This window comes from Halichoerus grypus, chromosome 2 (assembly GCF_964656455.1).
Source record: "Halichoerus grypus chromosome 2, mHalGry1.hap1.1, whole genome shotgun sequence".
NCBI lineage: Eukaryota > Metazoa > Chordata > Mammalia > Carnivora > Phocidae > Halichoerus > Halichoerus grypus.
In genome coordinates, this window is record NC_135713.1 from 125,870,484 (window position 1) to 125,885,008 (window position 14,525).

Sequence of the window (14,525 nt, forward strand, 5' to 3'; positions counted from 1 at the left end):
TGGTCGGTTTTCTCCTGGTTGCGAGACCTGGGACAATTATTTAATCTTTCTGGGTTCTTAGTTCCCACATAATTAAACTGTTTCTCATGGGATTTTATCAGGATGAAATAAGGTAATGCACAGCGGAATTGAAGGACAGTGCTTGACATTTAGCATTAAATGCTCAATATTTGTTCCGTGTCGTTGCTTTCAAGTTACTAGTTCATTCAGCAGATATCGGGCATCAACCACATGTTAGGCACTGGAGGCAAAATACTGAGCAAAACCAGCCAGGTTCTTGAACTTGGGAAGACAGAAGCTTGCCTTCATGGCCAGAGGTGAAAGTCATGTTGATAGAGACAAGATGCTTATCATTCATGAAGCGAATGGGTGGCATGTAATAGAAAGTAGATTCTGGTCAATTGTGAAGTGTTCCCATGTAGGAGGAATGCTGGCCTACAGATGTCAGATCATCTTTTTTTTTTTTTCAAGAGAATATAGAAATTGTTATTTTTATGAAATTTCTCCATTTTTTAAAAATTTTAACAACTAATTCAAAAATATTGTTAAGTGCTATGAGCCAAACAAAAGATATATGTGGGCTGAATTCCGCCCCTGACAACCAGTTGGCAACCTTTGGTGTAGACAGATAGGACAGACATGAATCAAGTAAGGAGCGAACAAAAGTAGAATTGAAACTGGTGGTAGATGATCGAGGGAGAAGGGTGCTCTCAGGGCCTTTACCAGAATTTGACCTAGTTAGGGAAGTCTTCCCAAGTGAACTGGCTGTTTTGCTGAGATCTGAGAATAAGTGAAGGGGAGAGTGAGGAATGTTCTAGGCCAGAGGAACAGCACAGGGAAAGGCCTGTGGTGAGAAAGGGCATGGTGACAAGAAAAGGCTTAAAAAAAGCTAATGTGGCTGTGGCTAAGAAAGCCAAGCAGGGTAGCTTGTGAAATAAGGCTGGACAAGTAGACATGGGCCAGAGCCAGGTCTTACAGACCACCTTAAGGATTGTGATTTTTATCCTGAGATCTGTGGGAAACCATTGAGGAGTTTTAAGTAAGGGAGCAACATGATTAAATTTGTGTTGAAGCTGACTGCTCTGTAGAGAACAGACTGTAGGAGAACCTAACTAGATGCCGGTGTCCAGTTTAGGGTGGGATCATGGTGACCTAGACTTAGGTGGTGAAAGCAGAGATGGGGAGAAGTGTGTCATATTGATACTGTTCAACTAAACTATTGAACTTCACTTCAGTAACAGGATTGTATTTTTTTAATTGAAGTATAATTGACATATAACACAATAATTTCACTTGTACAACATGATTTGATATTTGTGTACCATGTGAAATAATCCCTACAGTGAGTCTAGTGACCATCTATCACCATTAAGAGTTATAAAATTTTTTTTCTTATGATGAACAATTTCAAGATATATTCTTTTAGCAACTTCCAAATATGCGGCGGTGTACTGTTGACTATAGTCACCATACTGTATATTATTTATACATGACTTACTTATTCTATAACTGGAGATTTGTACCTTTGATCTCTTTCACCCATTTTGTCCACCTCTGTACCCCACTGCCCTCTGGCAACCACCAGTCTGTTCCCTGTGACTTTTGTTTTGTTTGTTCCTCTGTTTTTTAGATTCCACATGTGAGTGTCTTTGCTTAGGGTTATATTTTAACATAGATGGTTAATCATAAAATTTCAAAAATTGAAACTCCATATATAGATGTTCATAAGGTTAGAGGGATACTAAAACATTTCTCTCTGCCATTGGACTTTATTTGCTGTGTTTCATTTCATGTTGTCTTCTATAGAGAAGATAGACTACTTATGTTACATGGTAAGAAACATTTTACTGATGCATTGTAGAAAATAAAACTCAAAGTCTCAGGGGAACACAGGACGTACTACCATATTCTTGATTAAAGTTGTTAACCATGTTCACATGTGTTTTCCTTCAGGCAGGAAACTCAGAGGAAGTCAGGGACTTTTGTGGAGAAAGACAGTCCATAATATACTGATTCATTTTCTGCTTGAACAGCATTTATTTACTATAAATGTAAATTAGGCTTTCTTTCTCCTCATTTGCATTGTAAAAGAAACTATTTGCCTTTTCGTATCATTTAATAAGCTTTTTCTATATAGCTGTAAGATCTTTAACTGCATTTAACAAATATTTGTGGAGTGCTTAATATGTGCAAGGCACTGGGATGGCACAGTAGCCTTTTTCACATTTGAAATTTAATTTGCTGAAGATAAAAGTAAATGTTCTTTCCATTATTTGTGAATATTTTCTCCACCAGATCAATAAATCAGAGAAGCCTGAAAGCTGTGATAATGTGAAGGTGGTTGTTAGGTGCCGGCCCCTCAACGAGAGAGAGAAATCAATGTGCTATAAACAGGCTGTCAGCGTGGATGAGATGAGGGGAACTATTACTGTACATAAGACTGATTCTTCCAACGAACCTCCAAAGACATTTACTTTTGATACTGTTTTCGGACCAGAGAGTAAACAACTTGATGTTTATAACTTAACTGCAAGACCTATTATTGATTCTGTTCTTGAAGGCTACAATGGTGAGTATATTGTTCACTTTTTCTTAACTTTATCAAGGTATTAATACCCTATAAATTCATCCATTGTAATTGTACACTTTGATGAGTTGTAGTAAATACATACAGTTGTGAAACCATCACCACAATCCAGTTTTATGACCCCTCAAAGTTCCTATATGTCCCTTTGCAGTCCCACCTCCAGGCATCCATTGACCTGCTTTTATCTATAGTTCTGTCTTTGCTCGAAATTTCATATAAATCAAATCATACCCTATCTCATCTTTCTAACCTGTTTTCTTTCAGTTGTATAATGTTGTTGAGGGTCAACCGTGTTATTGTATGTATCAGTACTTTGTTCCTTTTTAATGCTGAATTGTATTGCATTGTATGGATATACCACCTTTTACGATCTTCAATGAAAATCTGGATTGTTCCAATTTTGGGGCAATTATATATAGTCCTGCTATGAACATTCTTTTATAGAAAGTTCTTTGTGCAGATAAGTTTTGAAGTTTCTCTTGGGTAGATACCTAGAAGTAGAATTGGTGGGTCATATGGTTACTGTATATTTATCTTTTGAAGAAATTGCCAAACTATTTTCCAAAGTGGTGACTATTAATTTTTTTCCCCACCAGTGTGTTATGAGGGTTCTTTTAGTTTCTTCACATTCTCACCAACATTTAGATTGTCGGTCTTTTTAATTACAGCCGTTCTAGAGGATCTGTAATAGTATCTCATTGTTTTAACTTACATTCCTATAACAATGTTGAGCATTTAATCACGTCCGTATTAGCCCTTTGTATATCTTTTAAAATATTTTATCCTCTGGGGCGCCTGGGTGGCTCAGTCATTAAGCGTCTGCCTTTGGCTCAGGTCATGATTCCAGGGTCCTGGGATTGAGCCTTGCATCGAGCTTCCTGCTCAGTGGGAAGCCTGCTTCTCCCTCTCCCACTCCCCCTGCTTGTGTTCCCTCTCTCACTGTTTCTCTCTCTATCAAATAAATAAAGTCTTAAAAAAAAAATATTTTACCCTCTTTTCAGTTTCATTGCCTATGTTATTATTGAGTCATGCTTTTTATACATTCTGGATTCAAATCTTTTGATCAGATAAGTGATTTGGAAATATTTTCTCCTAGTATGTGGCTTGTATTTTCATTTTTTAAATGGTGTCTCTTGAAGAGAAAAGATTTTGAGTTTTAAGTCCAGTTTATCATTTTTTTTTCTTTTATCATCATGCTTTCATTGACATAGGCAGGAAATATTTGCAGAACCCAAGACCAAAAAGATTTTCTCTTATGTTTTTATCCAGAAGTTGTAAACATTGTATGTCTTACATGTAGGTCTGTGATTCATTTTGAGTTAATTTTTATTAAGGGTGTAAGTTCTTTGCCTTTTTTTGTTTTTCCCCTTCTGACCTATGGATATCCAGTTGTTGCAGCACCATTTGTTAAGACTATCCTTTCCCTATTGAATTAACTTGGTGCTCTTGTCAAAAATCAACAGACTACAGTTGCGTGGGTTTATTTCTGGATTCCCTATTCTGTTCCATGTCTATCCTGTTTTTATTACTGTAGGTTTATGTGTTGGAATTAGGTAGTGTATGTTCTCTAGCTTTATTATTCTTTTTCAGAATTGTTTTGGCTTTTCTGGATCCTTTGCATTTTCACATAAATTTTAGAATTACTTTGTCAATTTCCACAAAAAAAACAAAAACAAAAAATCTACTGGGATTTTGGTAGGGATTGTGTTGAATTGTTATTCTGACAATATTGAGTCTTCTAATCCAGAACATGGTATCTCTCTTATTTATATCTTGTTTAATTTCTCTCATCAGCATTTTGTTGTAGTTTTTTTTTTTTTTTTTTTTAAGATTTTATTTATTTATTTGAGAGAGAGAGAATGAGAGACAGAGAGCATGAGAGGGAGGAGGGTCAGAGGGAGAAGCAGACTCCCTGCCGAGAGGGAGCCCGATGCGGGACTCGATCCCGGGACTCCAGGATCATGACCTGAGCCGAAGGCAGTTGCTTAACCAACTGAGCCACCCAGGCGCCCTTGTTGTAGTTTTTAATGTACAGGTCTTGTACTTATTTTGATAAATTTATTCCTAAGTTTTTTTTTTACCTGTTTTTTTTTTTTTTTTTTTTTTAAGATTTTATTTACTCATTCATGAGAGAGACAGAGAGAGAGAGGCAGAGGGAGAAGCAGGCTCCCTGCTCTGCAGGGATGTGGGACTCGATCCCAGGACCCTGGGATCATGACCTGAGCCAAAGTCAGATGCTTAACTAACTGAGCCACCCAGGCACCCTCCTTTTTCTTTAAAGATTTTTATTTATTTGTTAGAGAGAGAGGGAGAGAGCACGCATGCGCACACAAGCAGGGGGAGGGGCAGAAGGAGAGGGAGAAGCAGACTCCCCTGCTGAGCAGGGAGCCTGATGGAGGGCTTGATCCCAGGACCCTGGGATCATGACCTGAGCCGAAGGCAGATGCTTAACCAACTGAGCCACCCAGGTGCCCTACCTCTTCCTTTTTTAAATTTAAATTCTAGTTAACATACAGTGTATTCCTAGGTATTTTTTATGCTTTTGTGAATACAATTGTTATTATAATTTCATTCTTAGAATTGTATATTTTTGATACATAGAAATGCAGTTGATTATTTTAGTAGTTTTTTTTTTATCAACATAAAATTCAAATAACATAGAATTCACTACTTTAACCATTTTACAATATACAAGTCAGGGGTTTTAGTACCTTCATAGTGTTGTGTAACTGTCACTGTTATTTGTTTCCAAAACATCTCCATCACCCCCCAAAGAAACTATGTATCTATTAGCAGTTACTCCCAGTTTTGCTCCCTCCTACCCTGGCAACTATGTATTTACTTTCTATGTATGTGAGTTTGCCTGTTCTGGACATTTCATTTAATAGAATCATATGCTATACAGTCTTTTATGTATGGCTTTTTTTACTTGGTATAATGTTTTCAGTGTTCTTTTACATTATAGTATGTATCAGGACTGCATTTTTTTTTTTTTTAAGATTTTATTTGAGAGAGAGAGAGCACAAGCAGGGGGGAGGAGCAGAGGGAGAGGGAGAAGCAGAGGCCCTGCTCAGCAGGGAGCCTGATGTGGGGCTCCATCCCAGGACCCCGGGATCATGACCCCAGCCGAAGGCAGACGCTTAACCGACTGAGCCACCCAGGCGCTCCAGGACCGCATCTTTTAATGGTCAATTAATACTCCATCGAATGGATATGCTATATTTTATTTATCCATTCATCCGTTGGTGAACATTTGTGTTGTTGCCATTTTTTGGCTATTATGAATAATGTTGCTGTGAATATTCTTGTATGTGTTTTTGTGTAAATATATGTTTTCCCTTTGCTTAGGTAAATATCTAGGAGTGGAATTGCTGGGTCAAAAGGTTAACTGCCATATTGTTTTTTGTTTTCCATAGCAGCTGCATCATTTTTACATTCCCACTAGCAGTGTATGAGGTTTCCAATTTCTTCACATCTTTGCCAAAACTTGTTGTTTGTCTTTTTGGTTACAGGCATCATAGTGGCTATGAAGTGATATCTCATTGTGTTTTGCAATTGATTTTTGTATATTGACCTTGTACCCTGCAACCTTGTTAAACTTGCTTATTATTTCTGGTAGGTTTTTATTTATTTATTGGTAAGTTCCCTAGGATTTTCTTTCTTTCTTTCTTTTTTTAAAAAGATTTTATTTATTTATTTGACAGAGAGACAGCGAGAGAGGGAACCAAGCAGGGGGAGTGGGAGAGGGGGAGAAGCAGGCCCCCCGCCGAGCAGGGAGCCCTATGTGCGGCTTGATCTCAGGACTCTGGGACCATGACTGGAGCCGAAGCCAGATGCCTAATGACTGAGCCACCCAGGCGCCCCTAGGACTTCCTATATACAAGAGTGTGTTACCTTCAAATAAAGATAGTACAATTTCTTTCTTTCCCATCTTTTTGTTACCTGAATTGCACTGGCTAGAACCTGCAGTATAGTGTTGAATACGAGTGGTGAGAATGGACATTTTTGTTTTGTTCCAGATCTTAGGGAGAAAGTATTCACTGTTTTACCAGGAAGTATGATGTTATCTATAGATTTTTATCTGATTAAGTTCCCCTGTGATCTTGGTTTGTTCCCCCCCTCCCCCGTAGGAATGGATTTTGGATCTTGTCAAATGCATTTTTTTCTGCACCTATTGAAATCATCTTTTTTTTTTTAAATAATTTTTATTTATTTATTGAGAGAGAGAATGATAGCATGAGAGGGAGGAGGGTCAGAGGGAGAAGCAGGCTCCCTGCTGAGCAGGGAGCCCGATGCGGGACTCGATCCCAGGACTCCAGGATCATGACCTGAGCCGAAGGCAGTCGCTCAACCAACTGAGCCACCCAGGCACCCGAAATCATCCTTTTTTTTTAGTTAATATTTTCAGTTACATTGATTGTAAATGTGAAACCAGTCATACTACTTGGTTATGGTATATTATCCGTTTGTATGTTGTTAGATTTGATATGCTAAAATTTTGTTTAAACTTTTTTGTCTATGTTCAGGAGAGATATAGTACTTTTCTTGTAATGTCTTTGTCTGGTTTTGGTATCAGGATAATGCTAATTTCATAGAATGAGTTGGAAAGTATTCCCTCCTTTTTTTTTTTTTTTTTTTTTTTTTTTTTAGTATTCCCTCCTTTTTAATCATATGGAAAAATTTGTCCAGAATTAGTATTATATGTTCCCTAAGTGTTTGGTAGAATTTACCAGTGAAGCCAACTGGGCCTGGAGTATTTTTTTGTGAGAAGGTTTTTTAAAGATTCAATGTCTTTAATAATATAGGGTTTTTTGAGTTACTTGTTTTTCTTTTAGTGAGCTCTGGAAGTTTACTCTCATCCAATTTGTCTCTTTCATCTAAGTTTTTTAATATTGGCAAAAAGTTGTTTATATCCTCCATTTTTCTTGTGTTAGAATGTGGTGATGTAATCTTTCTCTGATATTGGTATATGGTATTTGTGTCATCTCTTTTTCTTGTGATTAGTCTGGCAGAGGACTAATAAAGTAGGAGTAGGTTCTCCTACTTCCTCTTTTTCTGCTTATGGTGGAAGCTGAGGTCATTGTTTTGAGACCTTCCTAACTTTCGAATATGGAGATTTAATTCTATGAATTACCCCTTAAGTACTGCTTTAGTGGCATTGTACAGATTTTGACATACTGTATTTTCATTTTCATGCAGTGCAAGGTACTTTCTCCCTTCCCTCTTGATTTCTTCTTTGATCCTTGGGTTATTTAGAAATGTGTTAGTTTCTAGATAATTTGAGATTTTCCAGAAATCTTTCTGTTACTGATGTCTAGTTTAATCCCGTTTTAGTCAGAGAACATACTGTGTAAAACTTGAATCTTTTGAAATTAGAGACTTGTTATATGACCCAGAATAAGTTTATTATTAAATGTTTGTACATTCTTGGAAAGAATATGTATTTTGCTGTTGTTGGATAGAGCATTCTGTCTATAAATGTTTTACATCAATTTGCTTGATAGTATCATTCAAATTTTCTACTTAATTATTTTCTACTTGGTCTATCGATTACTGACACGGGTATTGAATTCTCTTACAATATTTTTGTATTTGCCTCTTCCTTTCAGTTCTACACTTTTTACTTGATGTATTTTGAAACCCTGTGAGTAGGTGCATAAATGCCTCGGAGTTTCAAGTCCCCTTCATACATTAACCTCATTTTCATTATGAAATTACTCTATCCGTAGTAATGTTCTTTACTCTGAAACCTCCTTTGATATTAATATAGACATTTTAACTTTCTTTTGTTTTAGTATTAACATGGTATATCTTCATTCCTCTTTTGTACTTTTAACATATTTGTGTTTTTATATTGAAAGTGCATTTCTAGAACCTCCTATACTGGAGGTCATTAAGATTACCCCAAATTCAGAGCTTGGTAGGAGAAGTCAAGGGTCTCAGGATATAATTGTACTTACAGCTTTGGTTTATTAGAGCAAAAAAGATACCGAAAAAAGAAAACAAAAAACAGCAAGGGGAAAAGGTGCACAGAATGAAGTGTGGAGGAAACAGGTAACAAACTTCCAAGAGTCCTCTCCTAGTGGGCACACAGGATGTGCTTAATTCTTCTACCATTTAATGTGACAATACTTGTGAAATCTTGTCTGTCAGAGAAGCTCTGTAAGAGACACAGTGTCCCAGGTTTTTGTCGGAGCCTGCTCATGTAGGCACCCTCAGCCTCGCACTTGCCAAGATCCCCCACCCGTAGAAGAGGGAAAGCAGGTGTTTAGTATAAACTACCTTGTTTATACAGTTTAGGCATAATGAGCTACTCTACTTGTTAGGGATTGGCGAGAACCCTCCCTGAATCCAAATTACCAGATGCTAGTCAAAAGCCAAACTTGAAAGCAGGCCTCTCAAAGAATAGTAGCCCCAGATCTGTTATTAGCTCTCATCTGCACGGCATTGTATAGTTGGTAGTGTTTTTTGTTGTTGTTGTTTTTTAAACCCAATCTTGCTGTCTCTGCTTCTTAATTGGGTTATCAAAACCATTTATGTCTTGCTGTTGGTTTTCTCTTTGTCCTCTTTTCCTTTTTATGCCTTCCTTTGTATTATTTCTGTTATTCCATTCTGTCTCTCTATTGGCTTATAGCAATACATGTTTGTTTTATTTTAGTGGTTGCTTTAAGGTTTATAGTATAAATCTTTAATATATCACACTTTATCATCAGGTGATATTACGCTACTTTTTGTATAGTAAAAAAAAATTTTTAAACTATACTTCTAGTTGTCTCCTCCCAAGTTTTGTGGTGGTGTTGTCGTACATTTACTTCTACATGTTATAAACTCCAAACCATATTGTTGTTATTTTTGTTTAAACCATCAGTTGTCTTTTAAAGAGATTTAAATAATAGGAAAAAACTATTTATTTTATTTTCTTACTTATGTACTCACCATTTTTGGGACTCTCTATTCCTTCATGTAGATCCATATTTCCCATCTAGTATCACTGTTTCTGCATTGGATAACTTCCTCAAATGTTTCTTAGAGTGCAAATCTACTGATGATTAATTCTTTCAGATTTTGTAGTCTAAAAAGTATTTTTTTGCCTTTTTTTTGTTGTTGTTGTTTATTTGTTTTTTTTTTTTTTTAAAGATTTATTTGACACAGAGAGACACAGTGAGAGAGGGAACACAAGCAGGGGAAGTGGGAGAGGGAGAAGCAGGCTTCCCGTGGAGCAGGGAGCCCAATGTGGGACTCCATCCCAGGACTCTGGGATCATGACCTGAGCGGATGGCAGACACTTAACGACTGAGCCACCCAGGTGCCCCTTGCCTTTGTTTTTGAAAGAAATTTTCATGAGATGTAGGATTCTAGGTTGATAGTTTTTTCTTTTAATACTTGAAGGATATTCCTCTACTGTCATTTTGTTTGCCTTTTGTCCTACTGGAATTCTGCTTTCCTTATTTTGGTTCTTCTTTATATAACATGTCTTGCTCTGGTTGCTTTTAAGATTTTCTTCTATATCACTGGTTTTGAGCATTTTGATTATGATGTGCCATGGTTTATTTTTCGTTGTTTCTGTGCTTACAGTTCATTAAGCTTTTTGTATCTGTGAGTTTGTAGTTTTCATCAAATTTGGAAAATTTTCAGCCATATTCCTTCAAATATTTTTCCTGTCCCCATTCTCTCCTTGGGGGACTGCAGTGACATGTATATTAAGCTGCTTGAAATTGTCCCACAGCTCATTGATGCTGTTTTTCTTTTTTCTATTTTTTCTCTGTATTACATTTTTTATTATTTCTGTTGGTATGTGTTAAGGTTAACTGATCTTTTATTCTGCAGTGTCTAATCTACCTTTATCTTATCTATCATATTTTTCATTTCACACATTGTAGTTTTCATCCCTAGAAGTTTGATTTGGGTGTTTGTTGTATCTTCCATCCAAGTTCTTCCAAACTTCCGTCCAAAGTTTCCAGTTAACTTTTTAACATGTAGAATATGGTTTTTATAACTGTTTTAATGTCTTTGTGTGCTAATTCTAACATTTGTGTCAGTCCTGAATTGGTTTTGACTGATTGATGGATTTCTTTATTATGAGTTGTATCTTTTTGCTTTTTTGCAAGCTTGGCAAATTTTGGTTGGATGCCAGACACTGAATTTTACCTTGGCTCTTGGATTTTTTTAATTCCTATAAGTATTCATGAGCTTTGTTCTCAGTTGCAGTTATCTGAAAATGGTTTGATTCTTTCAGATCTTTTTTTTTTTATTAGTTGCAGAGGTAGAATTTAGTGATTCATCAGTGCTCATTACTTGAAGTGCCCTCCTTAATGCCCATCACCCAATTACCCCATCCCCCCATCTCCCCTCCAGCAACCCTCAGTTTGTTTCCTAGAGTTTAGCGTCTCTTATGGTTTGCCTCCCTCTCAAATTTCATCTTATTTTATTTTTCCTTCCCTTCCCCTATGTTCATCGGTTTTGTTTCTTAAATTCCACATATGAATGAAATCATATGTTATTTGTCTTTCTCTGGCTCTTTCAGATCTTTTTAAGATCTTTAGTTAGGACTGGAGTAGTGATCAGTCTAAGGTTATTCCCCTAATTCAGAGGCAAGACCCTTTTGTTTACTGTACCTAATTTCCTGTGCTTCATGAGGTTTTCCAGTCTGGCTGGTGTAAACAGATACTGTTTCTGGCCTTTGTGAGCATTGAGGACTCTTCCTTCCAAATGATTCCCACCCCCCACCCCCATTTAGATAGTTTCCTCATACTCTTGAGATGCTTAGTACTCAGCTGAATACTTGAGGAAGACCTGCAGACCTCTGGAATCTGCAGCTTTCTGCACGGTGTTATCCTCTCCGCTACTGTGTCCTACAGATTCTAGCTGCGTTGGTCTCTCTGGACTCTGGGCTCCTTCTTGACTCAGAGAATCTGCTCATCACTCCTTGGATTCCCCCTCCTGCTCTGTGGTTGATTCTCTCCCAAGGCAGGAAGCTGCGCAGTCATAGGGCCTGACTTACCTGTTTGCCAACTTTGGGGGTCACAGCCCTTTATTGACGGAGGTTCATTGTCTTGAAAACTATTGCTTCATATATTTTGTCTGCTTTTTGTTTCAGTCAAGAGGGTAAATCTGGTCCTTGTTACTCTTTGTTGGAAGCAGAAGTGTCACTCATTTAATTTTGAAATAACAGAATTGTGTATTTTAAAAAATAAATGTTGTACGGAGTAGTATGTAGATGTCAAGGAACTTTTCACCTATTTTCCACCTATTCTGACTGAAAATTGTTGATGATGACATAGAACAATATGTTTAAAAAGGACAAAAATCAGGAATGCTATTAAATAGAGTGTTTACTTGGCATTATTCAAATGTGCAATGGCAAGTACATAATCCTTCCACCATTTAAAACTTTTTTTTTAATTAATAAGCTTTTTTAGAACAGCTTTAGGTTATAGCAAAATTAAGGAAAGTACAGAGATTTCCCACATATCCCTTATGTCCAAACATATACAAAGTTCCCCACTATCAACATCTTTCACCACAGTGGTACATTTGTTACAGTGATGAACATACATTGACATATCAGTATCATCCAAAGTCCATAGTTTACATTAGGGTTCACTTTTGGGGTTGTACATCCTATGGGTTTTGACAAAAATATAATGATGTGTATCCACTATTATAATATCATAAAAGATAATTTCACCTCTGCTCTGCTTGTTTATCCTTCCTTCCCCGGCTAAGCCTACCAACCACTAATCTTTTTACTGTCTCCATAGTTTCACCTATTCTAGAATGTCATACAGTTACAATTATGTAACCTTTCAGTTTGGCTTCTTTCACTTAGTAATATGCACTGAAGTTTTCTCCATGTCTTTTCATGGCTTGATAGCTTGTATCTTTTTTTGCACTGATAATAATCTATTGTCTGGTTGTACCACAGTTTATTTATCAGTTCACTTACATACGGAAGGACATCTTGTTTGCTTCCAAATTTTGGTAGTTATGAATATGCACTGCTGTAAACATCCATATGCAGATTTTTTGTAGGCTTTCTACCATTTTTAAGATGTAGTCATGAAATGGGGAGGTTGGGTAAAATTTCAGGTCATTTTTAGTTTTTAAAAAGTAAAGTTTGTTTTTTTTTTTTTTTGAAGATTTTATTTATTTATTTTTTGACAGAGAGACACAGTGAGAGAGGGAACACAAGCAAGGGGAGTGGGAGAGGGAGAACAGGCTTCCTGCGGAGCAGGGAGCCCTATGTGGGACTCGATCTCAGGACCCTGGGATCATGACCTGAGCTGAAGGCAGACACTTAACGACTGACCCACCCAGGTGCCCCTAAAAAGTAGTTTTAAGAGAAGTTCATCTTAAGGAAGTGCTAGCATTAGATTTGTTAAGTTGGACATACAAAAACTAGAAATTTGGAATCTCATCTCTGAAAATGAGATGAGATTCTTTTATTCTAAGGGATTCCTGGTCCTCATTTCTCAGTTTTAAAATTACAGATCAATATCCCTTTTGAATCCGTAATCTTCATTATTTAATGAATTCATAGAAATTTTATTGGAAATTAATTTTGAATTAAAATTTTGGCCATTACATACTTTTAAAAAATAAGGGCTCTAGAGCCAAATGGACTGTGTTCACATCTTGTTTCTACCACTTACTATGACATTGAACAAGTAACTCAACCTCTCTAAGCCTTTGTTTCCTTAGCTAAAGCATGGGAATATAAATAATGCCTTGCTCTTAGGATTGGGGTGAAAATTCAGTGAGGATGTGTGTAAAGTACATGACCTAGCACATAGTAGATGATCAGTAAATGATAGCCATTGTGTTGGCTCTCACATGCGGCCTGTGAGTTCATAATATTTTCAGCTCTCTTGAAGGCAATACGTTACGTTCTTAATGGCATAGTTTGAAATATTTAGTGAGTTAGAAAAAATCAAGATTTTTTTTATTCCCATGTATAAAAAATGGCTTCTGTAGTGATTAAGTATGGTGATGATTGTCACGGAAAGTCTGAAAATGATGGTGACATAAGAGGTTACTTGCATGGGGTGGAAGTAGTTGAAAAGCCATGTCGGTTGTGCTGTCTTCTCACACTGCGCTGTCTCCTGCAGCAATTGCACCCGCTCCCAGGGCTTCACTGGGCACATACATCTCATCCCTCCACCTGCCTGCTTGCCACATGCATTTGGGTTGTCATGGGCACTTAGAGCTCAGTATGCGCTCAACTGAATTCAGTCTTTCCCTTCAAACTGTCATTTCTTCTGGTGGTGTTCACCAGCCATACATCCCTTGTTCAAGCCAGAAATTTGAAAAGTCATCCTGGATTCCTCCTTTTCAATGGTCCCCTGGCTAGTTATTTCCCAGGTGCTGTTGCTTCTAACGGTTACATGGCTCTGAAATCCTTCCACCTTTTCTCATTCTCTTCTGTTGTCAACACCGTGTCTCATTTGGCTAACCACTCCAGCTCTTTGACTGGCTTCTTCACATCTCCTCTTGCTTTGTTCCAGTTCTTTGTACACAGTGTAGCCATAGTGATCCTGATGTCACTTCTAACTGCAAAATCATTCTATGGCTTCACTTTGCTTTTAGGATTAGTTCTTAAAACCTTAGCGTGGCCTTCATGGCGGTGTGCAATTAGGCCCTTGTGGTGTCTTTACCTCTGTGTCCATCTGCCTTCATTTTCCATCTCTGCTTCTTCCATTCTGATCTCATTTCATTTCCTCAAAACCTCTGTTTTCTTTCTTCCTTCTTGCTGTCCACTCTGTTGCTCTCTAACTCTTACTTATATTTCAGATTGTATCTTGAACCTTACCTTTTCTGGAAGGCCTTTCTTGACTTCCCTCCACTTTCCCGTTGTGTCATTTCTCCTGCCTAGATTGTATCCTTTTACTCTCAGCTAGAACTCCGTTTCTTATTCCCAACACTCATCCTGCTTGTAAAT

The 14,525-nt window shown here is 37.3% G+C and overlaps 1 protein-coding gene across 2 annotated transcripts in view; it reads left to right on the plus strand.

Annotated features, from left to right (window-relative positions):
* Positions 1 to 14,525, plus strand: part of KIF3A (kinesin family member 3A) — a 54,346-nt gene that overhangs the window by 811 nt on the left and 39,010 nt on the right. For both annotated transcript variants that reach the window (XM_036106411.2, XM_036106409.2), the window contains exon 2: positions 2,296 to 2,569. In XM_036106411.2, coding sequence (XP_035962304.1) covers positions 2,296 to 2,569 — 274 coding nt within the window. The remainder of the gene's footprint in view (positions 1 to 2,295; positions 2,570 to 14,525) is intronic.